The sequence below is a fragment of the Falco punctatus genome (assembly GCF_963210335.1).
Source record: "Falco punctatus genome assembly, chromosome: 3".
Lineage (NCBI taxonomy): Eukaryota > Metazoa > Chordata > Aves > Falconiformes > Falconidae > Falco > Falco punctatus.
Window position 1 is genome coordinate 63,364,161 of NC_137582.1, and position 23,292 is coordinate 63,387,452.

At 37.5% G+C, this 23,292-nt stretch overlaps 1 protein-coding gene across 3 annotated transcripts in view; it reads left to right on the top strand.

Annotated features, from left to right (window-relative positions):
- LOC308059996 (uncharacterized protein) overlaps positions 1 to 21,543 on the top strand; it is a 114,281-nt gene extending 92,738 nt beyond the window's left edge. For 2 of the 3 annotated variants that reach the window (XR_013926544.1, XM_080378142.1), the window contains one exon: positions 8,711 to 21,543. Coding sequence is in view for 2 of the 3 variants with exons in the window: in XM_080378142.1 (XP_080234268.1) it covers positions 8,711 to 8,741 (31 nt within the window). In the remaining variant the exon portion in view is untranslated. Of the gene's footprint in view, positions 1 to 6,385 lie in introns of all 3 variants that reach the window. The other variant, XM_080378143.1, reaches the window with a different exon arrangement.
- Positions 21,544 to 23,292: the final 1,749 nt, after the last annotated feature.

The following is a 23,292-nucleotide window of genomic DNA, read 5'->3' on the forward strand; positions in this document are numbered from 1 at the left end:
TTATTTTTTTTTAAGATATCATAGTAAAATTAATATGGGGGTGCAGAACAACTTGATGGAAACCTACTTAATGAAGGAAATTTGGGTATCACGGTGGTGAGTTAACCTGATGCTAGCCGAATCTATGTGTAAAATAAAAATTTGGGGAAACACTACACTGAGAGAGAGAGACAATTCCTCATATTAAAAATGATGACCCCCCTATCTAAGCAATAGAAAGACAGCAGAAGAAATAACCAAAGAGTTTAAGTGTACTCCAAAAGACAGTGAGCCTCTGCAGAAGAGACGTGAAGGATCAATAATTCAGATAGGAATGTTTCTGCTTTTTAAGGTAGAAATAAAGGAGAAATCACAGAGGTTGCAGTCACAATACTTGTTCATTTAAAAGATAAAATAGAACAAAAAAATCAGTAGAACCTATCCTTCTATCCAAGCCAAACTGTTTAGTAAATCAAAACAAGGGGGACTGTTTTTAATGCATTTTTGGTCAAAAATCTCACACAAAATTGTGGAACATAGGCAGTTGCCTATATAAAACTAGAATATATCTTTGGCAAATATACCATCTCCTTTACTATATTTCTGTCAACTATCATACAAAATCAAAGGCATTTCAGTCTCCAGCAGAGCATGTTTCAATGGTGCATTGCTGCTAGAGCCTTTTTGGAAAAAAATCCACATGGCATTTTCTGTTTATTACTTGTTGGTTACAGAATAAAGGAAGGAAAGAGGCAAAATATGATAAATAAAATATTTAGGAAACTAATGCAACAATTGTGAAATCAGGATTTTCTTGATGTGGTTATAGTTGCTTTCAGAAAAATGGAATACTTTAAATTGTTTAATTAAACCTATGGATAAATAAAACGTTAATGAACCCCTTGTAGACATAACTTTTATGCAAGTTTGTTGGTCATAGTGTGAAGCTTGTGTGTGAAAGGTTAACACAGGATCTTGCTGTGGATTCTTTCTTTTGATGTTTTTGTCATTACGGTGTGAGGAGGAGGGGAAGACTCTCACAAGAAAGCTGCCACAAATGGTAACAACACACTTACTGCTTTATTTCTTAATCTAAATCAGAAGATGGAGAGTTTACATTTCTTCCTTAATTTTTCTTCATTTCTTTAAGTCCAGGGTTACCTAAACATAACTCACTTAGCAGTACTTCTTCCTTAGAATATTTATCATTTTTATTGTTAGGTAGTGGGTCAAGGAAAAATAACTTTTTCTACCAAATAGCAATATCCAAATCTGTTCTGAAAAGCAAGAACACAACGGCTCATTTTCTAACAGTTTTTGCCTATTTAATTTATTGTATTATCATTTACTATTCTTGAGAAAGATGAGGAAATGTCACAACATTCATCAATTTCTCTTTGACTTCACAGGCCCACTACTTTTCACTGAAGGTTTCATCATGTTTTTACTCACTTTGAAGATGTTATTTTCTAAAGCAAACTTTCCCTCAGGTGGGAAGCTATCTGCCATTCAACATAATTTTGCTCTCTACTAAGTATGAAATTGAAATGGAGCCATTCTGTGTTGCAAACATTTCACAACTGTATTGCTTCTTTGGCTTAAAGTTCTAACACTGCAATTATTTTCTGCAGATTGATATTTCAGTACTTGGTGATAATAAACAAATTAGTTGGGAACTCAGCCTGGATACAATTTCAAGACAAATATAACTTGGTGATTTTCATTTGAAAAGCATTGACAGTTATGTTGCTTCCTTACTTTTAGGTGGCTAGGTTCAACATATTCTTAAATGAAACAAAAAAAAAAGGAATAAAAAAAAAGGCAGGCAGGAAAAATGGTTAAGTATAAATGAATAAACCAATAAACCAATATAATAATAATAATAATAATAGTAATAATAACAATAATAGGTCTCTAGTTAGACAGATTTCAAAGCCCTGCATTTGTATTTTAGCATTAATTTAACACTGGATATGTTGTGTGAGAATGCAATACTGACAGGATGTGTTTTATTCACAATCATGTAACAAATGTACAAAATTTTAACTAGTTTTTATCTTTGATGCCCCCCCCCCCCTTATCTTTTTGCATGTTTGCCTGGTTGGGAACCAAGAAGGTGTGGAAGAGAAGAGAAAGGAATACATTCATTGTGAGCTTTCTAAACAGATTTTTTCTCAGATTGCTCAATATATTGTGGATCATCTGTGGCCCATGCACTACAAATGGGGTAACACTAGTATAGGGAGTAGTAAGAATTGCATCAGAAATGTTTTGAGGAAAGGAAAAAACAGCTGGAGTCTCTTGGAAGCCTTGGAGAGTCAGAACTGTTTGGTTAAATCTAAAACAACAAACTAAAAAAAGAAGACAGATGATGTAGTTAAAAGGTAAGTTAAGAGAAGAAAATGTGTAGAAAGACCATGTTAGGAACAAGGTCATCATTCCTGCTGTTTTCACAAGAGATAAAGGCTATGAAAATATTTGTGTCTGATCCAGCTGCCAGTCTGAACAGCTTGTAAGCACTGAGGTGGGAAACAGGATACAAATCTTCAGGAAAGGAGGAGCTGAATGAGCCCTGCATTGCTGGCAAAAACAGTGTACAAGCGCATTGTCCAAGGAGATCTCAGAGCTGGAGGTGTTTGTACATCCTAAGAGCCATCACCAGATGTGAGTGCAGGGTCCATGTGTGAAAATAAATGCTCTGATATTGCCTGTGTTAAGATTGTTTCACTGTTTATGGGAGGTCAGAGTAAGCAATAACCAGTCAAAAGCCATTGATTATAATTGGAAATGCTTCTTACCCTTATTTGCATCCTAGAATAGAGACCTCGTTTTGCCTTTCTCCTGTTACTACTGTCTGATTTTCAAACTGGAAGTAGAACAGTTTTTGTCACAAGTGCTCTCAGGAACAATCTTGTCTAGGTGGTAGTCTGATTCAAAAAAGAAGCAAACAACAAAAGCTTTGTCTGTTCTGAGAAAAAAAAGTAGGTTTGCACTGCCAGCATTACTGCTGTAGATGAGACTCAAGGTCCCCATGGCTGCAGAGCATGTTTCCAAGAGATGTTAAACATCACTAGCTCATTTAGTTCCAGCTCTCTGAAACACAGTATTCATCTAGAAGTCGCAGCTATTTGACTGAAAAGTAAGACAACTCTTACATTTAAAAGCATTTGCTGTAAGCCAGCTGAAGCCAGCACCAGCGCATAGAAGGCTGGTCTGCTGTAGTGATCGTCTGTTTGAACTCAGGCACTGGAAGAGATGGACCTTTGGACATACCTGTCACTGGCAGTGGTGGCTAACAGTGGGAATGAATCACCTCTGCCCTAGTAGAGTCCCAGCATTTAATTATAGTAGAAACAAAGTAGCTGAGAACTCACCCTGGATACAATTTCAAGACAAATATAACTCTTTTGTGACTGAAAATGTGAAGCATGGAATCTGTGAAATGCCACTCTTTCAGGAACTTAGTGTGGCCACTGCAAAGATTGGAAGAACAGTGAGGCTTTTTCTGTGTCCTCTAAAATATGGGAAATAGATATAATATATTCTTTTGGTAATTAATCTTTTAAATATCTGTATTAACAATAATATAATTATAGCAATAAAAAAAGTTCAGTTCTGACAACCTTCTTTGTGAACAGCTTGTTGTCTGCTTTGATATATAACTCTAGGGATGAAAGCACTTTCCAGAGCAAAAACCCACCATTATAGCAACAATAAAAAGGAACTTGAAGATTGTGACATTCTATATGACAGTTTTCATCATAATATGATATTAAATCCCGTAACTACATACATGTAATTATTATAGACTATATGACTTCTTTATTTCACAGTAACAGTATAATTGCACAGTCATAAACAAACTTTCAGGGAAGGCTCGTCTGCTGCCATCTGAAGTGGTGGTTTGCTGGGGCATAGAGCCAGCCTAGCTGCTAACTGGCCCTACAAGATGAAGTTGCAGCCTTCCTCCTCCTCCCTTTTCACCTGTACTTTACAATTCTGGCTCTCACCTTTCTTTCCAGAGGGAGCTGCTTCAGTCTCTGCCCAGACAGGAATCTAGGCTTGTTTTTCCACTGGGTGAGTTGCTAAGAGGGCAGGAGCTGGCTGCTAGCCCAGCTCAGGACATTTTTTCTCCTTACCTCTTCAAAGCAGGCACAGGGAACCAGTCCCAGTGTATGCTTGCTTGCAGATTGGTGAGAACAGGTATGTAGGTCCACAAGAAACTATAGCTATCTAAAGCTTCTTCTTTTCTAGGGAGTGAAAGGACATGAACATATGAAGCTCAAGGATTACTTTCCAATTCAAGACATAAGACTTACAGAGCTCCCCTAAAATATTTAGATCTTTGAACACAGAGATCTCAAAGATACAAAATTTCCTTATCAGCCTTTTTTTTTCTTGTGCAGTGGCTAGGATGAACCAGAAGAGCTATACTTTGATTGCTCCCATGTATGGCATTAGCAGGGTCCAAATTACAGAGAAGCTTTGAAGATAATATCAATTTCTTAGTTATTATTATCCTGGTAATTTGATACATGTATATTTAAACAAAAATTCGTATTTTCCCTTTTTATATCAGGTTTACAATTACCAAAATTCTGAATTATAACTCCACAAAATTACATTTGAGGGATTGACATTATGGGGAACTGATGGACAGGTGAAGAGCTGCTATACTGCTGAGGAACTCTGCATCCCCAAGTCACATTGAATTCATATCATATTATATAATTTACATTATATTGAATTATTTTAATCCATACATGTATACTCTATAGTTTAATTTACATTATTTTAGATTTTTATATAATATAATTTAGGTTATACTAAAATTACATTAAAATTATACGAGTATGGTACAATGGCAGCACTTCAGAGCTCAGAATGTGCTGAATTATCAACAGAGTTTTAGTTTTAATTAATATTTATAAAGGTGTTTGGGCACAATGAACTTCAATGCAGTTGCAAATGCACTTGAGAGCATCAATCTTAGGGTAATTTTATTATGGGTTAAATGCTAACATCTCTACCAACTGTTAAGAGAACCTTGCTCAGTAACTAGTATATTTACTGTATGGCTCACTAGTATTTCCAGAAGCTGGGCTGAAAGCAGGCAAGAATGGCAGAATCTGACCTAACCTTTCAAAACTGGCACACGATGCTTGAAATACAGAATGGAAAGTGAACTCATAAGTTTCACTCAGTTTCAGTCAAAATGCTTAATAAGGGATATCCTCTGAAAGCAGAAGGAAATGTGGTATCCTTATAAAACAGCTTTCTGGGGATCTTTTGAAAGCAGCAAGTTTAATTGCAAGAGGTCATTCATTCTTTACACCCCCATCTCCCAGCGTGATACGAAGAGGGGAGGTACAACTCCAGATGCATCAAAAGAGGGATCACAGTGTATGTAGATATACTTAAGCTCAGTGTGATTGAGCTAATTTGGATAACCATTGAGTTCAGACATCTGTGTCAGCCACTTGAGTCCATGCTGGCATCTCCAGTGGCTAAGGAGGTTGGGAGGCTGTGTTGGAAGTGGTTTGCAGCTATAATATGAGCCAGTTCAATTAAAGCCTGTAAAATCACACATCCTGTTGTGGTGCACAGCTAGCCAGGGACACAGGCAGCTGAGACCTGAAAGGGGTTGGGTGGCAAGAACTGGATTTGTATGTGCATACATTGTGCCCAGAGACTGGACCAAAGTCTTGTCAAGAAAAACAAATATTTGATAAAACATAAAAGAAAGCTTTTCTGAGTACAGAAAAAATATTTTGAATGTGAATAGTCTATGTTGCAATTGCTCATTTCTGCTCTTTCTGCCCTGGTTTTCAGTCAATAAAATCCTTAATGAGGAAGTCTTTAACAATACCGAGTCTTTTTAATGAGAATCTCATTTGCCCGTGTATCAGAAAGCTGCCTTAATAGTGTGACTGAGATTACTTTATATAATTTACCCTTTATAGACATTCCTTTCATTCACGGTAGGACTGAAAAAATTCTGAATGTAATTTGACTCCATTGTTCATAACACTCAGTCCTTTGATGGAGGCATGGATATACCCAGGAATATCAAGTGATTCATTGGAAATGTAAACTCAGACTTAATTAGGTAGAGATGCATTATAGAACTGTGTCTACTTTAGAACCTGCAAAGATCTTTTTAGTCTGTCCTTTCCTGCCAAGTTTGAGTATAGTATCTCTGATAATATCACTTAAAATAAACCTTGTAAAGAGTAATATTTTTATGGTTAATACTGTTACAAACCTGAGTGCAAAGGCTCAATGATAAGTTAAAATGTCTTTGAAAGGAGAGAAAAAATTACTATTCATTAACTGTTTCTAATTTTGTAGGAAGATTTTGCTTCAGTGAATGTATTTATCTAATACAAACTTCATGCAATCATAGCTAGAGGACAGAACACTTCTACATGCTATATGGAATCTATACAAATGAGCACTCCTGAAATTTGAGTCACGTTTTGCTGTTTTTGTCATTTACCACTAATTCATGGAAGCAGTATATGACATCAGCTTACAAGCTATACTGTTAAGGATGGGAGGTAGTAGAGTTTCCACTGACACTTGTTTAAAACACTTACTATCTGATAGATAAGCACATTGTAAAATATGATTCTGTGTCTTTAGAGTGCCTAAGGGAAATATTATTTAAACAGCTGATAACCACCAAAATGGAAAGTCTAAGTAGTCAGTCAGACAAATACACATTCCTCTTCCCACTGCCTTCATCCTGCTGTATCTTTCAGGAAGATGATAACTATTCTGTAACTGGACTTTACTATTTTGGATAGTGAGAATATGAGTCAAAAGAGGTTGTAGAGAAAAAATTAGGACCTTGCAGGAGTTAAAGCAGTGGTAATTGCAGGGCTTAAAATAGTGGTAATTTTTAGCTGCACAAAATAATTTCATCTTTCTCTACAGAATATTATACCTTGTATAAGAATAAATTAATAGGGTTTTTTTGCTATAAGAGCCTGAGTACACCCTCTTCCTCAGTGGCTCTGGGCCTAATTGAGCGTAACGGTTACACATGACAACGAGCAGGAAATCTCTCAGCTACTTCAGGAGCTTAGGGCCCTATGGGGAGGACAATGGGTCATGTTGCTGTTGAGAAGCCAACAGAAACAACGGCCTCCTCCTTCAAGCATAGTCTAAAATGTTAACGTGAGGTGTTTTGCTGCTTGCTTTCTTGTCTGATTGAAAGAAATCTGAGGGGAGTTCAGTTACAAAGTCTAGTTCATGGCTAGAAAAATCAGAGCTTTCTGACTGAGACAGCTTTTAGGAACAAAGTGCATTCCTCAAAATACCTTTTCCCATCCATTTTTAGTACAAAACTTCCCTCCTGTCTGATTGAGCTCTCAGGCTTCTGAAATAAATCATCACCAATGCTAAAGAACTTAAGTGTGTGTACACAGTAAGCCTGTCTTTATCTTAAAAGCTGCTTGTAGTGCCAGCCCCTGTGATGAACCACCTTGGCTTCACCATCCATCAGCCTTCATCACAGCTCCAGTCCACTGGACTACTAAAGCTATCAGCTTTGCAAGAGGTAATTGCTAGAAACTATGATCTGCTGGATGTTACATTTGAAAGTTGATCCCAAATGATAAGTTGCACTGTTATTTTGAGGTTAATGCCTTTAAACAAAAATGCACTTCATTCAGGCTATCCCTCAGGAACATTTTCAAAACTAGATTTTGCTCAAAAATTTTAGCTTAATTGGGTGAAGTCTAGCAGAAAAGAAAGGAAATATTTGTGTTTGGAGAGAAAGAGAAAAGCTAATATTTAGATATTATTGAAGGATACTGCTAGGATCTCAACAAAACTCAGTAAAAGATCAAGAACAATCAATAGAAGTTTTTTTGAGGACTCAGATTGGTTTTTTAACCTTTATAAAAGTAAATATTGTGATCACTTTGAAAAAGACCAATTTTCTAGGATGACCAAAATGATTGCAGATATTACTGTGTTTTGTTTTATATTACAGTATTAAGCTAGTGTTTCTGTAATATCATGGTAAAATTTCTTCCACCAGTTTCAAAATGTCATTAAATTTGTTTCATAAAGCATTTGGAAGTGCAGAAAAATCAACGCAACGACACTCATGGGGCTTTGAAACACACATTTGTGGTATTTGTCATACAAGCTGCTTCAGTATGACTTAGTGAAAACATAGTATTAGTTGTTCAATCCCCATTAGCAGAAGGCCTGCTGCTGACAGACCAGAATCAAACATCCTGGGCTCCCTTCATGTCTCAGCCTTGATCTCATTATGTCAAAGAACTAAAAAGCAATGTACGACCAAGTCCAGCCCCAAAGCTGCTTTACTTCTAAAGATGTAAATTTCTGCAGGCATGCTATGTCTCCCAAGGGACCTGAAGACACCACTTCCCCCCCCATTTTTCTATTCTGATGTTAATTTAGTTGTATTCAGTTTTCCTAGCAAGTATCTCTGTCAGAGAATAGTCCCAGAGGGAACAGCAAAAACAAATGAGATTGACAGGATTAGAAACAAGTTCTGTTACTTTGTCTTCTGCAGAAGAACAACATTTTCATGACAGACTTCATCATAATATCTGTTATAGAAAGTGATAAAAGATATTTTCACCATATCCTTTCTCGTTTTTGGTAAAGACTCTTTCCTGAAAGATTATGGGTTACTTCCACAGAATACTTCTGAATTAAACAAAAAGTTAAATTTGTTTTACTCTTGCAGGAAAACCTTGGAAAAGTCACCACCTTGTTAACTCCAAAACCGAGAGACGAATTTAGAAGCTTTGACAGAAAATCCAAATCTGTAAATGGAAAGCAGAAAGAGTGCCTGTTTCCAAAGATGGAAGAGTCTGAAGTTGAAATGTCATGGCTTGACATTTGGAAAAAAAAAAAATATTTTTTCATGTAGAGTCCATCAAGTGAAAAAAAGGAGACAGTTTTCTGAAGAGAATTAACCATTCTGACAAAAACATTTTCCAAATTTTTTTTTTTTGGTCTGGTTCCAGTCAAAACTGGAGTGAAAGTTTTCCTGCATTATACAATCATAGTGCAAATAGCAGGAGGCAAAGTACATGGAATCTGTTAGTAATGGAGAATCAAATCACATTTCTCTTTTCAGACATATTTGCACATGGTAAAATGAAAAAATATTCAGGTCACAAAGTAGTTATTTGGGAGATAGTCTGTTCACCAGAAATTAGTTGCAATAGTATCAATTAAAGTATGTTTACCAGCTTTTCTGCATTTTTCTGCCATTAATGAAGTTGTTGATTGTAGAAATAGACAGTTGCTTCTTAAAAAAAAAGTAAATGTATGACATCATACAGGTTTCTCTTGTTTTAACTGGTGTTGTATGGAAAGGTTAATTTCATCTTTATGTAATTAATAAATAAATCATAAAAATGGGTTTAAAGATTTTCTTACATCTGCCAATGTAGTTAGTTCATATTTGTGATGACTGTAACCATCTCTGTCACATTGCTATAAGCAAAGGTCTTGTTGCCTCCATCAGCTGAAGTATATACACACAGAAATTACCAGATGATACTGGTAGTTGACCTGTGGGGTCATTATTTCTCTTCTAGTGTCCCAATGTATATCTTGGTCATGTTGTCTATCCAAGCTACTTGAGGACTAGTTCCTGGCTAACCCAGCTTGTGCTGCTTTGCTTTCCCAGTTTTGCACATGAATGCTGGATGCCTAAAACAACCTGTATCCATCAAGACACCAAATATGCGGGACAGTGTTTCAGTGCTTGTTGACAGGGATGAAGACAGTTTGGAAGCTACCTCATCTTCACAGTCACTGAAATAAAAAGCAAGAGAAACGGAGTGTATTTAGAAATATGTACCCTTTCTCTCCAAACCCCCTTCAGGAAAGAATAAAATTTCTTCACATTCTCATATTTAAAGGAAAAGTACTGATTGCAATTTGGAGAAATTTTCAGTTGAAGCATTTTCTTAATTTGAACTTTTTTTGTTCAAATTCTATTTAAACTATTGATTTTGAACTATTTATTCTATATAAAAGTCTATTTAGGTCTTACGTGCATTTTTTTTCTTTAATTGTAGTAAACAATGTGAATGCTTTTTTAAATAAGAAAAGGAAAAAAAAATCAGAAGTCAGGCACACCCATCTTCCATGAAAGATTAGATAATTTCCTGGTGGCTGGAGTATTCATTCAGCATTTTGGAGGGGTGAACGTTGGTCATTGGTTCAACTCTTTTTGTGTTATTCCATGTTAATATAAAATTGAAAAAGTCCTGCAAGATGACCAAGGATGACTGCAATAACCATTTGGGTATTTGTTGTTTTGATGAGGGAAGACCTCTTTCCAGGTTACACCGAACTTCCCTGTCTTTCCTGCACAGCTTTCCTAAGGTTAAACTTTTGTCCTGATAGAAACCAAACTTTTTAGAAATCATTCTAGGTTTTGTGGGGTAAGAACTCTTTTTCTACTTATCTATAGTTACTGTATTCTCAATAACAGTATGTTATTGTGTGTATCTTGTTCATAGTGGGTTATAACAGTACCAACTTTGTTGACAGAATAGCCCCCTTTTATTAAAGTCTAATTGGCCTGATGACCCTCTGCTTCACAAATTGTATTTCATACCTATATGATGAGGGTTAGGATGCTGACAATGGTTTCTGTGAGAGGGGAAACTGGATTTAATCGTGTACCTTACACAAAATGTGGCATTTGCAGGATGGCTGGAGAACTCTGAGGTCAAGAATGGTCAGTGGCATGTCAAAAGTATGTTTTTCAAAAGAATATCATGCTTTCCCTCTCCAAAATACTGGGCACCAGCTATTAGCACACATTCCTGAAGAAAACTATGTAATTTCACAGAAACAAATAAAATCCTACACGGCTTACATGATTCTACAGCACACATGAATACTTGATTCATGAATCAGCATTGTGCTTTTTGGCACTTTCCCCCTTGATTTTGGAATTGTTGCACTGCAACTATTTATGTATGGAAAAAATAAAGCTGACATTATTTTGTAAAGGACCACGTGTCTTTCTCCTGCATACCCCCTTTCAAGTGCAGCCTGAGTTGCCACATGCCCAAGGGGGTAAGTCAGTGAAACCCCTCTGGAGAGCTACTGCAGAGATGCAAATGCATAAGAGCTCTGCAACACATTTATTGAACTCAGTTTTGAACACAAAAGGGTTCAACTTCATCACAAATGCAGGGGCTGATGGACACAGTTATCAAATTCTTGTCACTCACATTACAAATGACATCACAGGAGTGCTGCAGTGTTGGGACTTTAGCTTCCCTATGCATTTCTTTTCATGCTTATCTCAGGCTGCCACATGCCTGTCACCTTGACTTTGAGATAGTTAAGGGAATATCCACTCATGACTACGCACAGGCACAATAATCTACCTTTTCTGGTGTATTTCCTGATATGTTGTTATGCTAAACTTAATGCTAGCATTTGCATTCACTGCATTTAGTCCAAGAGTAAGACAAGGATTAGAAGATTTTACCAAGGGTTATCAAGTTCTGGTGCAGATGGAGACGCCGTTGTCCTCAAGGTAAGAGCCAATGTTTTTGCTGTTGTTGAGCAGTGATTGTACAGTACAAACATTTCTTTTTCCCACTCTGCCCCTCCAAAATGAGTTAGCTGGGGCTGCACAAGAAGGTGGGAGGCAACAGAGCTAGGGCAGCTGACCCCAACTGATCAAAGGGATGTCCCAATCTATATGTTGTTGTGCTCAGCAATAAAAGCTGGGGGAGGAGGAGGAAGGAGGAGGCAGGGGGATGTTTGCAGCTATGACATTTGTTTTCCCAAGTAACTATTCTATTTGATTGAAGCCCCACTTTCCTGTAAATGCCTGCCGATGGGAAGTAGTGAAAGAATTCCCTACATTACATTGCTTATATGCACAGCTTTCCCTTCACTTATTAAACTGTCTTATTTTGACTCATGAGTTTTCTCACTTTTGCCCTCTGATTATCTCCCCCATCCCTCTGCACAGGAATGAGGGCTGCTGGTGGGGGGGTTGTTGTTACAGTACTGTTATTTGCTACGGTATTGTTATTATGAAGTATATAAAGTTGTTAGTGTCTGTTATTGTATCCCAAACTTATAAGTTGTTGAGGCTGCCTTAAGCCTTTACAAAAAATTCAATAGGTCTTTGAAAACTGTGATCTGTCCTCCACGTTATACTGCTCATTATTTTTTTTTTAACTAGAAAAACACATAAAACTGAAAACAAACACATGGAATTGTTCTTCTATCCATTCCAAAATGATAATGGAATTGAGGGTATTGTTTATATCCACCCACTCAAGTGAAGATTTTATTCTAGTAATATTGGTCTTTGCTCTTGTGGTTGTAATATGCTCTGCATGAACACAAGTAGCTCTGATGCCAGTTCAAGAATTCTGAATGGTGTTGTTTTAGCACCTCTGCTGTCCTTGACAGATAAATCATACAGCTGTGATAATAACCATCATTTGAACACAGCAACCAAGTCTGGCTGGACTCCTTTGTGTATTCAGTAGAGTTTCCCAGACTGCACATAATTGAAAGTCTGTACAGTTGCAGTAGATTGGTTGATATGAACATACAGAAAATGTTGTGTTTCATATGCTTTCCATACGGGATATAACATTTGAATATATAGTTTGGGGTCATATGGTCTCTGGACCTGGCTAGTGACTCTGCTGGTTGATGGCTTAAGATGTCACAGACAACTGTCACTCAAGAATTTTTGTTGGGCCTTGATTCACTAAAGTTCTTACATACTTTCATGTTGAGCAGCACCACTTACAATGAGATAAAGCCACATCAAAGCAGATGATACATTAATTATTTGCATTCTTCTAAGTTTCAAAGGACATATCTAAAGCTCAAGCTCTTTGTATGCTAGCCATTTATTTAAAATATAATGTGACTGTTCTAGTTGTAAAATAATTTTTTTTTGGACCACTAGTTAGCAATTTTTGTGAGGTCTTTCATGTACACAATGTGAATTTGCAACTTTAAAAATTGTAATTGAAAGAAAATATTGTTCATTCCCCTAGCTTTGAAACTTTCTGACAGAAAACTCTTCACATCTTCCCCCCCTCCAGTTATTTTTTTTTTTTAATCCATCTGAAATTTTTAGTGTTAGGTATTACTCACAAATAGCTGCCACACAAAAAAAATCTTCACTTTTAGCAGTATATAAACCTATTTAATTCCCTTATTCATATCTTTTATATTTGTTTTAATATAAAAAATGAGCGACTAACAAAAGCAAAATAGCAAAAATAATAACAAAAAATGAAGAAATGTAGTTCCTTTCATGAGACCTTTGATAAACTGTCAATTTGGTTAACTGTTAAATGACATCCAGAACTGACCTCAATCCAAATACCTTGTTCTGGAATTAGTGAGAAGTAGAGGAGAGTTCAATAATCCTGAACTAATAAGTCTTGTCTCTCAGTAAGTCCTGATTGGTCTCTGTCATGTTACAGAAAATGGTCAGAGAAATTACCAGCGATTGCAGTCTGAGGAGAAACATGTCAGGGAATTTGAGACCAAGTCTACCTAACACATTTCACTTTGCACCCTGCTGTGATCCAGAACGTTTGAGGATGAAGTGTATTTTATCTGTGTCATGGCTGGAAATGGTGTAAACCATTACTGTATTCACATGACTCTGTTTAGCCTTCTGAATACACAGATTTGTTCCTCTTGTCCCATGGCTAATACCCAGAGTATTAATACAATTCTGACTGCAAAAAGGAGGAGTTATTGTAGACTTCTTGGTATCCATAGACACTGTGTTTAACCAGAAAAACCCTCCACATGCAGAAGAAGGTTTAAACTAACCCGTTCTCCTGTGTCAAAAAATAAACATGTAGGTCACTCGTCTCCATAGCAACGTTCTTCAGAGAAAAAAATATTATTTAGATGATATTTCAGAATAAGATCTGAAGTACAACCTTATGAAAGCTATAATTCTCAGATATTTATACATCAAAGTATAAATATGACTGATTTTGGAACGTTTTACAGTTGTGGATGAAAACTCTTGAAACAAAATCGGACATGACTAACCTTTTTCACATATGTATCACACATTGTGGATGGTGCAACCTTTGTACTAATGAATTCTGTAGCCTACTTTCCATGCCTCCTTTCTCTCCTCCAAAACCCACAGTGTTATTCACAACAGCATCTTCAGACTTGACCAAACCAGCAATGAATAGGATATATGTTGTCTGTCCCCACACCTTTTATCCAAAAGGATCTGGCTAGGATGGAATATCAGATGGGAAGCTCAGCCTTGGAGACCTCATTAATGCAAAGAAAAATCTTCCCTGCATGGGCTCCATGAGTGGACAGTTCCCTAACAGGATATGATCTGCTACATAAGTATTTCTACATAATAAATCTGAAGGTCTTTGTTTTCTTCATAACACGGAGAAAACCCCACCACACTGCCACACCCAAACTTTTAAAACTTCAAACTTTTCTGTGAAAAAACATTCATCCTTCTCTGCCCAGCATTCTACTGACTAAGAGCTTCTGGAATCACTGGAAGGGCTGTCTGACTTGAGTGTTGGACAAGGTTGTCTTAGTCTGAGTAGGACACAGACTTCTGAATATAGAACTCATAATAAATCCAAAAATTCTTGCAATCCCTAAAAATGTCAGGAGGCATTGACAAGCAGGAACATAGAAAACACTGTGTGTCATTTTATTCCTAAAACTTTGATGAAAAAGAAAAAGCTTCAACTCTCTTCATATCGCAGTTAAAATTGAACAGATATTTCTACATTGCACCCTGGTGCATGAAGGGCAAAGGAACCTAGGAGAGTTCATTGATCTTCAAAGATAAATTCCTCAGACAGCAAGAACAGTCCATTCTGATGCGGAGAGTCAGGCAGGTACAACAAAACCCAAAAGATGGAACCAGGGAGGAATTTAGTGACAGTGCTTGGATGTGCAGGGATGGAATTAGGAAAGACAAAGCTCAGCTGGAATTGAAGCTAGGAGGGATTTGAAGGGAAAAAAAGAAAAGTTTCTGTAAGTGCATTGGCAGAAAAAGGAAGACTAAGGAAAAATGACCTCACTGCTCGGTGGAGTGCTAAATGGCATAGGCCATAGAGAAGGCTGGGGTACTTAATGGTTTCTTTGCCTCAGTTTTTCTTGGTCTGATCTGCCCTCAGGCATCTAAGGTCCCTAAGCTTCGGACTGTCCAAGGGAGGGAACCATGAGCCATGTTAGAGGAACGCTGAGGGACTACCTGAGGAAGTCAGACATGCACATGTCCAAGGATCAGTGCCTCCAAGGTGGCTGAGGGAGCTGGATGATGTCATTGTAGATTTGCTGTCAGTCATCTTTGAGAAGTCAAGGCGAGTTGGAAAACTTTCTGATGACTGTAAATAGGCAAATATTAAGCCAAGAAGAGAAAGAAGGAGGGCCTAGAGAACTGGAGGCTCAATCTCACCTCAGTCCCTGTGAAGGTTACCAAGCACATACTTGTAGACACCATGTCCAAGCACAAGAAGGAGAAAAAGATGACTGGGAAGGGCCAGCCTGGATTTTCTAGGGACAATATGTACCTGGCCATTATGCTAGCTTTCTACAGATGACTGGCTCTACAGATGACTGGAGAGCAGTGGCTGTTTACCTTGACTTTAGCAAGATGTTCATCAGTCTCCTATAGTATCCTTATGGTTCAACTGATGACATGTGGAATTGATAGGTGGGCTGTAAGGAAAGTGGAAATCCAGCTGGACTGTTGAGCTCAAAGGTTTGGGATCAGCAGTACAAAGTCTAGCTGGTAGATAGTTACTAGTAGCTTTCCTCAGGGGCCAGTACTGGGGCTGCTGCTGTTCAACTTATTACTGACCTGGATGATGAGCAAGAGTCCACCTCAAAAAGCTGAGGAAGGATATCAAATTGCAGGAAGGACTGATGTGCTTGGGAAGAGGGGTAAAGATCTTGCTCAGAGGATCCTTGGTAGACTGGAGTCATGGGCTGATAAAAACCCCATGGACTTCAAGAACGTCATTGTGCTGCACCTGGGATGGCATAACCCCATATACCAGTACAGGCTGTGTGTTAGACTGAAAGGTGCTTTGCAGAAAAGGATCTGGTTGTCCTGCTAGACAAGTTGACCATGACTAAGCAGTGGGACCTTGCAGCAAAAAAAAAAAGGACAGTTGCATCCTGGGATGTATTACTGAAAAGTGTACATGAGATTGAGGGGAATAACTGATTTCTTCTCAGGTTATTAAATATTCAGGAGTTGCCAAAAGCAGGAGACTGTTGCAAAGCAGTCCTTGAGAAACGATCACCTTTCACAAAAGCAGACATCTTATTAAAAGCCTCCAGAGGTCTGAGAAAGCTATTTGCCAATAACTGCCAAATTTGCTGCTCAAGGCTTCTTATAAACAAGTGAGCTGTAAAGGAGAAGGAATTTCCTTTTACAAAATAGCCTTGTATTTGCTAAAAACTAAGAGCAGCCGTTTTGTATTTGGGTAGTCTACTTTGGTGTTTCCACTGAATAGTGACTAGCAAAGAAAAAAAAAACATGTTTTCTCTACCTAGGGAACTAAAAGTTTTAATTCTCCCTGTCACCTGAGGAAGAACAAACACGCCAACATTTGATTATTGTATAATCCTTATGATTATTTCTAAGTTTTTACTAGGATTCTGATTTATTTTGAACTGGTTCTGAGTACAGGATGCATCTGGCCAATCTGCCTTTTGCTTATGCAAACAACATTGATAGGCAACTTATTCAACCTGCCAACAGGCTCTGGTCTTATTCTTCTCAGAGACTACATTTTTCAAGCGCAAGCTACTTCTTCATGCCTTTTGTTATGATGATTAATAGATCAAATTTATGAACAAAGGCACTGACTCAGCCTGCTGTAATCTCAGGTGGTAATTTCCATGGTGATATGCTATTGTTCACTGCAGCTGAGTCCAAAGCCTTTGGTGTTCTATAGCATGTTTAAGAGCAATGCTGAAGTCCTTATTCAGATTGCTTCTTACTCATGTTTGAAATGTTCATCTATCTGATGAAAGGGAGACATATCACTATGAGAGGTGCTAAATGACACTTAAAGCCAAAGAGCATGAATGTTACTTACTTGAAACCTAGATGCACAAGCAACGGAGCATGCTGGAAATCTCCACCCTGTCCACCTTGCTGACATGAGCCTGTGAACTTCATTTTCCCCTCCATACCTTTCTGCCAACCAGGATCACCTATTTGATGACGCAGTCTTTGGCAGTGTAATGGATGGGGCTAAATGTGACACTGTCAGGACTATCACTTGTGGTTTCAGTAAAGCATTAACATATTTTGGTCTTTCCCCAGGAAAACAAAACAAACCCCCATGCTTCCATACTTCCACCTACAATTGCATCACCTATTTCAAAAAGGCAAACATAACCTAAACAGAAAATGCTGTAGTATAGTTGCTCAGACACTTAGGTTACAAAAAAACCCCAAAAAACTTTGATCCTGTGATTAGTGCAGAAGATGTTTTAATTTGTGCATTGAAGAAGAGTCCTCTCCTCTCAAAACATCCCTGCAAGTCATCCTCTGCCTTCTTATAGTCTCATTCCATGATTTTTTTAACAGAAAACTAAATCTGGTGCTAAAATCCAGTTGATTCCTCCTGCTGCCTTTCATTGCAAAGGATAACAGGAACTATGTTTCTTTTGATTGCTCTGTCCTTTTCGTAATAATATATACTTTTCGGTGAGTCATTCCTGTCTGAGATCCCTGCAGGACACTTTTCCCTTAAAACAAAATAAAATAAAAATAGATACAGAAAGACATTTCAGAATGCGTCTGCAATTTCAAATTTGCCCAGTGTTAGCAAGTGCAAGTTCCCACACAGTACTTATTCCTTAGCAGCATGACCAGAGCCATAGCATATCCACTTACCAGTCCTGATTTACAGTGTGGGCCTGGAGTAGTCTATATGACTCTAGGCAGTATCTAGAGTATCACAGGTGCTATGCTTACCCAGAGGGAACTTCATTTCCATGGGTGGTGGAGTTGGTGTGCCCCCAATTTGCAAGGCTTTCATAATATGTACTGCCTGTGAAGCTGCATGCAGAGATAAAAGCCTTTTCTCTGTCTGAGTAAAGGATGATGATGATGGCTGGGGTTTGCTACTGAAAGTGAGTTTTTAAAACCAGGTTTAAGAAACAGCCAACCAAGAAACTGTTGTAGTCTGAGTCCAACTTAGCCTCACACGAGGCACCAATTGTTACAGCACAGACAAGTTAGTAGGCTGCAACAAGGCTTTTACAGTCAGATTCTACTGTTTCACCTTCCTCCAGAAACAAGACCAGAGCACACTACCCCTCCTGTATCCATCCCTTTCACCTCCACTCCTCAGTGCTATTTAACCACTTAGCAGGAACGAGCTACAGCTGCACATCATCCATCCACCTTCCAGGCAAGGCCACAGCTGCATATTATCAATGCTAATCAACCCACTGCCTTCATTCCTCTACAAGAAACCACATAATTTGAGTGAGAGGCAGGAAAGGGCTTTTGGAGTAAGAGAGAAGTGGTGTGCACAGGCCAGATTAGCTTTTTGAGAATCTTGCTCTTTATTTTTTATTCTATTATATTTTATTCTATTTGCAGAAATGAAGAAGAATTGACCGCTTAGTACCTGTAGCATGTGTCTGTGACCTGAGAGTTCTGCTCTGAAATCCCAGCACTGGGTGATTGAGGGTCAGAGCTGAATCCATAGGGATTGATAAGCATGAAATTTAAAATTACAAGCACTGTTATTTCCTGTTATATTCTTTAAAACTTACCTCTCTGAATGTCAAAAAGCTGAGCTCATTCAAAAGACATCAGAGACATTTTTAAGCAGACACGTATTTGTCCTTGATAATTAAATGATTTTTTTGTTTGGAAGATACAAATCACTGTGCAACAACACCAGCAGTATAAAGTTTAGTTAAAAGATGAAGATTAGAAAAAGAGTCTGATGGTGAAGGAGTGTGATTATCCTTCCACTGGTCAGAAACCTGTAGCAGAAGAGAATGGAGAGGACTGTGTGAGGAAAGCTACTTTCAGTGTCTGCGTTTTCTGCACCCTTCTTCATTTCAATGCCAGCTTTGTCTTCTAGTCTACATTAGAAGACCTTGGTTTGTTTACTTTTAATAGCCTGATGGAAACAGTTAATAACACAAATTTTCTGTAGAGTGAAATAATATTTTAGCTGAAGTTTTATTCAGTTTTCTTCTGTAAATTGCATCTGTGTAGCCACATATTTTTATGGTTTTATTCTCTCCTTTTGTACCCATTTGTTGTCTCACTTATACTGTTAATCAAGTTATGTAAGTAAATAGCTCACAGAGAGAATAAACTTGCATGCTGCATGAAAGTCACATTCACTTATGTCCTATTCACTCAGGTTGTGCAAGTTCTGTATTTGAGCTACTGTCTTGTATGTCTTACATTTAACTCAATTCCATTCTTCTGTTTACTTGAAGTAGTACAGAAAAGCACAGCAAGAAATCTGCTGAAATGTATTTACAACATACATCTTTTCAGTTTATGATAAGGCATAGCATGCCAAATTCTGAAAATGTATGGTGAAGAAATGAATATTTGTATTACCTAGAATAGGAGATCAGTGATTTTTCCCAGTAATTTATTTCTCCTCTCTGTTTTGGTGTCTGCATCTCTCTGTACTTCAGAAATACAAGGTATTTAACTCAGCCCCAAACTCAGCCCACTGTAGCCACCACATTTTTAAAAACCCAAACCATATCCACAGTCGTATTTTTTAAAGATGCTACTACGGCTACTTCAACTCCAGTAATAGTTTTATTAAACCCAAATAGGAATAGAAGAAATATAGGTTTTTCTATACAACTTCCCCTGTTCTGCTGCCACTGGACATATAGTTTCATGGGCAAACTGTCCAGAAATAGCAAGTCTCTGTCTACTCAGTCCTTAATTTCTGCTGAGAATGACACTAAGACTACCAATTAGCAACAACACTGACAACAGCTTCTCAGAAGAAAGCAGCTTTGACACCAACAACCTAGTTTGCACAGGTCACTGAATAACTCATTTATCTGAAGGAGTTGTTATTAGTCTACAGTAATTTCAAACCTAGACGTGAATGTTGTTTCCTGAGTCACTTAAGTCTCTAAAATTAAGTTTGAGAAAGGTTAGAGAGCAGAGAAGTTGAAACCTCTATCTACCTGTTTGTAGGGTTTGCTGTTTGTTTGACAATTAAACTTGTATATACGGATACTAAACATTTATTTCATTAAATTTGAATGAAAGTTAAAAGCATTAAATGTCAAATGGAACCCTATAGCCTTTTACTGTTAAAATCTATTGTGAGACATCTGTATTTAAAATGCTGCATAAGAAAGCACAGTGCTTCCCATTCTCTCATAGTAGCAAAAATTAGAGAGGTGGGAACTGTTTTTCAAAAGCACCAGCATGCATTAGAAGCCTAGTGTATGGAAACTTATATTCTTCTGAAAAAATACCTTACATTTTCATCTTAGAGGAAGGCTGCCAGAGTACCTTGCCAGGAAAAAGAGAGAAAAGCTTTTCCTGCGCTAACCCAATCCGGGCTTCGCTCTTTTTTTTTTTTTTTTTTTTCTGGGTGGGGGTAACTAGTAAACTTCGCAGGTAAACACATTTGCTGTATCGAAAATGAAACTGTTTACCCAAAATCTTTTCACTGAACTGTTTTACACTCTGCCTGAATATGAAACCAAACTCACAAAAGAATCACATCTCATTCTTAAAACTCGCTGCATGTGGCATATGCTCCTTCAGTGGTAATTGCTGTCAGCTTGAAAAAACACTAGGCTTTAAGACTTCCTGATAGTCTTTTCAATCAATATAGATAAAATGTATCTATGAATGTCATCCTACAGTACTGAGCACTTAGAAACACAGTGCTGGTAATACGATTCTGTGCTCAAGAAGGTGAATTTGACTGACAGACCCTCGGTTTCCTTCTCCCTTCCAGACCACAGGGGAGCACTGAGTCAACCATTTCTTGACAGGGTGAGAGCAAATGCTTTAAAATGACACCCCTCACAACCCTGCCATGAGTTCAATATGACTTTTTGTGGCAATGTATTTGAAAGAAAAGGGACACCTGGCCTATCAAAAGTCACTCTTGCTTTAGCAGCTTGATATGATTAAAAGTTTTATCTGCTCAGCAAGGCTGCACAGTTGAGCAAGGAAGACACCTGGAACGAAGAAAACGGGATCTTTGGCAGTTAAGCAGGCAGAAGAACAGGAGCTGAGCTGGGAACTGATGACCACAAGAATGTCAACAATTTTAATGATGAGACTAACTGCTTGTATGCTTTTAATCAATTAGTATCTATATAGCAGCGTTTGAACAGTGTACGTAACCGATAGAATTAAGGTGTGATGCGTGTATGAATATTCATCGTGTATATAGGTTTGCAGAAACTTAAGTATAGTGGCTTCAACTAGGATCATATTGATATGTGATTTAGCTCCTTCAACTCTGGCTGTTTTGGGGCCATCTAGCTGGCTCTTGCTGCAGTCTTGACGTTCCATTTGGATATGGGTATAGTCTTCATGCATCATGTCTTGAATTCCTCGGAGTACATTTCTCAGGGGAGAGATCTTAGTTTGCACTTGGTTTGCACTGGGGGTTGTTTGCATACAGCTCTGAGATGTATTAACATATTTTGCAGTCACCAAGGTTGTGTTGATGCACCGTAGATTTATAGGAATTAAATTTTTTTGTCTCTTAATCCACTCAAAGCAAAGCTTACCATAACACTCTGTAGAAAGAAAACCAAGAAAATTTAATTATGGGGGGCTGGAGTCTTAAGGGAAGACTCAATGGGATTACAGTTGCTAAAAAAGATGAGGAGACAGTTATGCTCCTACAAATACCAAGTGATTATGGAACTTGCATGGAAGAAGGAGCATCAGAACATATTCCCTCCATGGTTAACTTTGATTAAGGTAACAAATGTGATTTTCTACCTTTCCACATGAATACCTTAAGTTCCAGATTGTAGGGTATATTCCCAAGCACTTCCATTTCTGTCTTCTACTCATTTCTTCCTTTAAAATGAGGTTACCTTCCCACGGATTTTAAGCTGCTACAATCATTCATATACATACATGAAAACTAAAAATATGGGGGTTTAGTGCCCTATTTCCATTTTATGTCAAACGTTTTGTCAACATTTGCTGAAATTGTATTTAAATTAACAACTAGTTCTAAGTATGTTGACATAAACAGTTTTCTAGTTGTAAAAAATGTAGGTTCCATAAGATTCAGTACTGTAACTTCTAGAATAAGAGATACAAAGGAACATGGGAGTAAGTTATAACTAATTCTTATTGCAGTATAATTTTATAAAAGGTAAACAAATTACTGTTATGAGTATATTTAGGTTTAAGTTATTATAATATATTTTTTATATATAATTATCCATTATTTTTCAAACATTTTTTTTTTTAAATTCACTCATCCAGTAGCTCAGAAATGCTTTGCATCTGTTCAGAAGTAGGAATAATCTCCCTAGAATTCTAGCTGTAGAGTGGTCTAACAGCATATGCCCATACCTGGGAGTGTTTTGTGAGGGTGGGAATATTGCAAGGCACCTGAGTCATCTGGAGCATGTAAACATCTGAAATTGTATCAAAATCTCTGCTTCCTCCGATATCCCTCCTTTTCTTGTGACTTCTTCATTTGCTGTACATCTAAAAACCTCTGTCTCCCTTGTTCCTGCGTATCATTTTTGTAATCGTCACTGACTGATTCACTGTTAGTAACTTCCTTCTTTAAGGTAAGTCGAAAGTTGATATTCTGCCACGGGTAGGGTACATTCTGGAGAGTAAAGAGAGAAGGGACATGACTGTGGTTGAAGAGGTTCTATGTTTATAACACGGCTAGATGCATATTCTGAAACTAGGATCAGCTGTTTATAGGAATATAAACATATACACATTTATAGGAATCCTATTTAAGGAGAACAAAATCAGACCAAAATGTTAGGTAAAGTTCACATGTTTTTGTCTGACTTAGCTAGCATTAGTTGACGGGAAATTGCAGTAGAGGGCAAGACTTTTGGGACAGTGATATTCTCTGTGATGCACCAACATTTAAATGAGATGACGCTCAAACAGTGCTTTTAAAAGTTATAAAGTTTTTTTCATGGAATAATAAGTGTACTTCAGACTTCTAAACTACTTTATTTCTGTGTTAAATTCTGTCTTAAGAAGAAACTATGGTTCCCTTCGTTGTTCATTGAAAATTTATTAGATACATG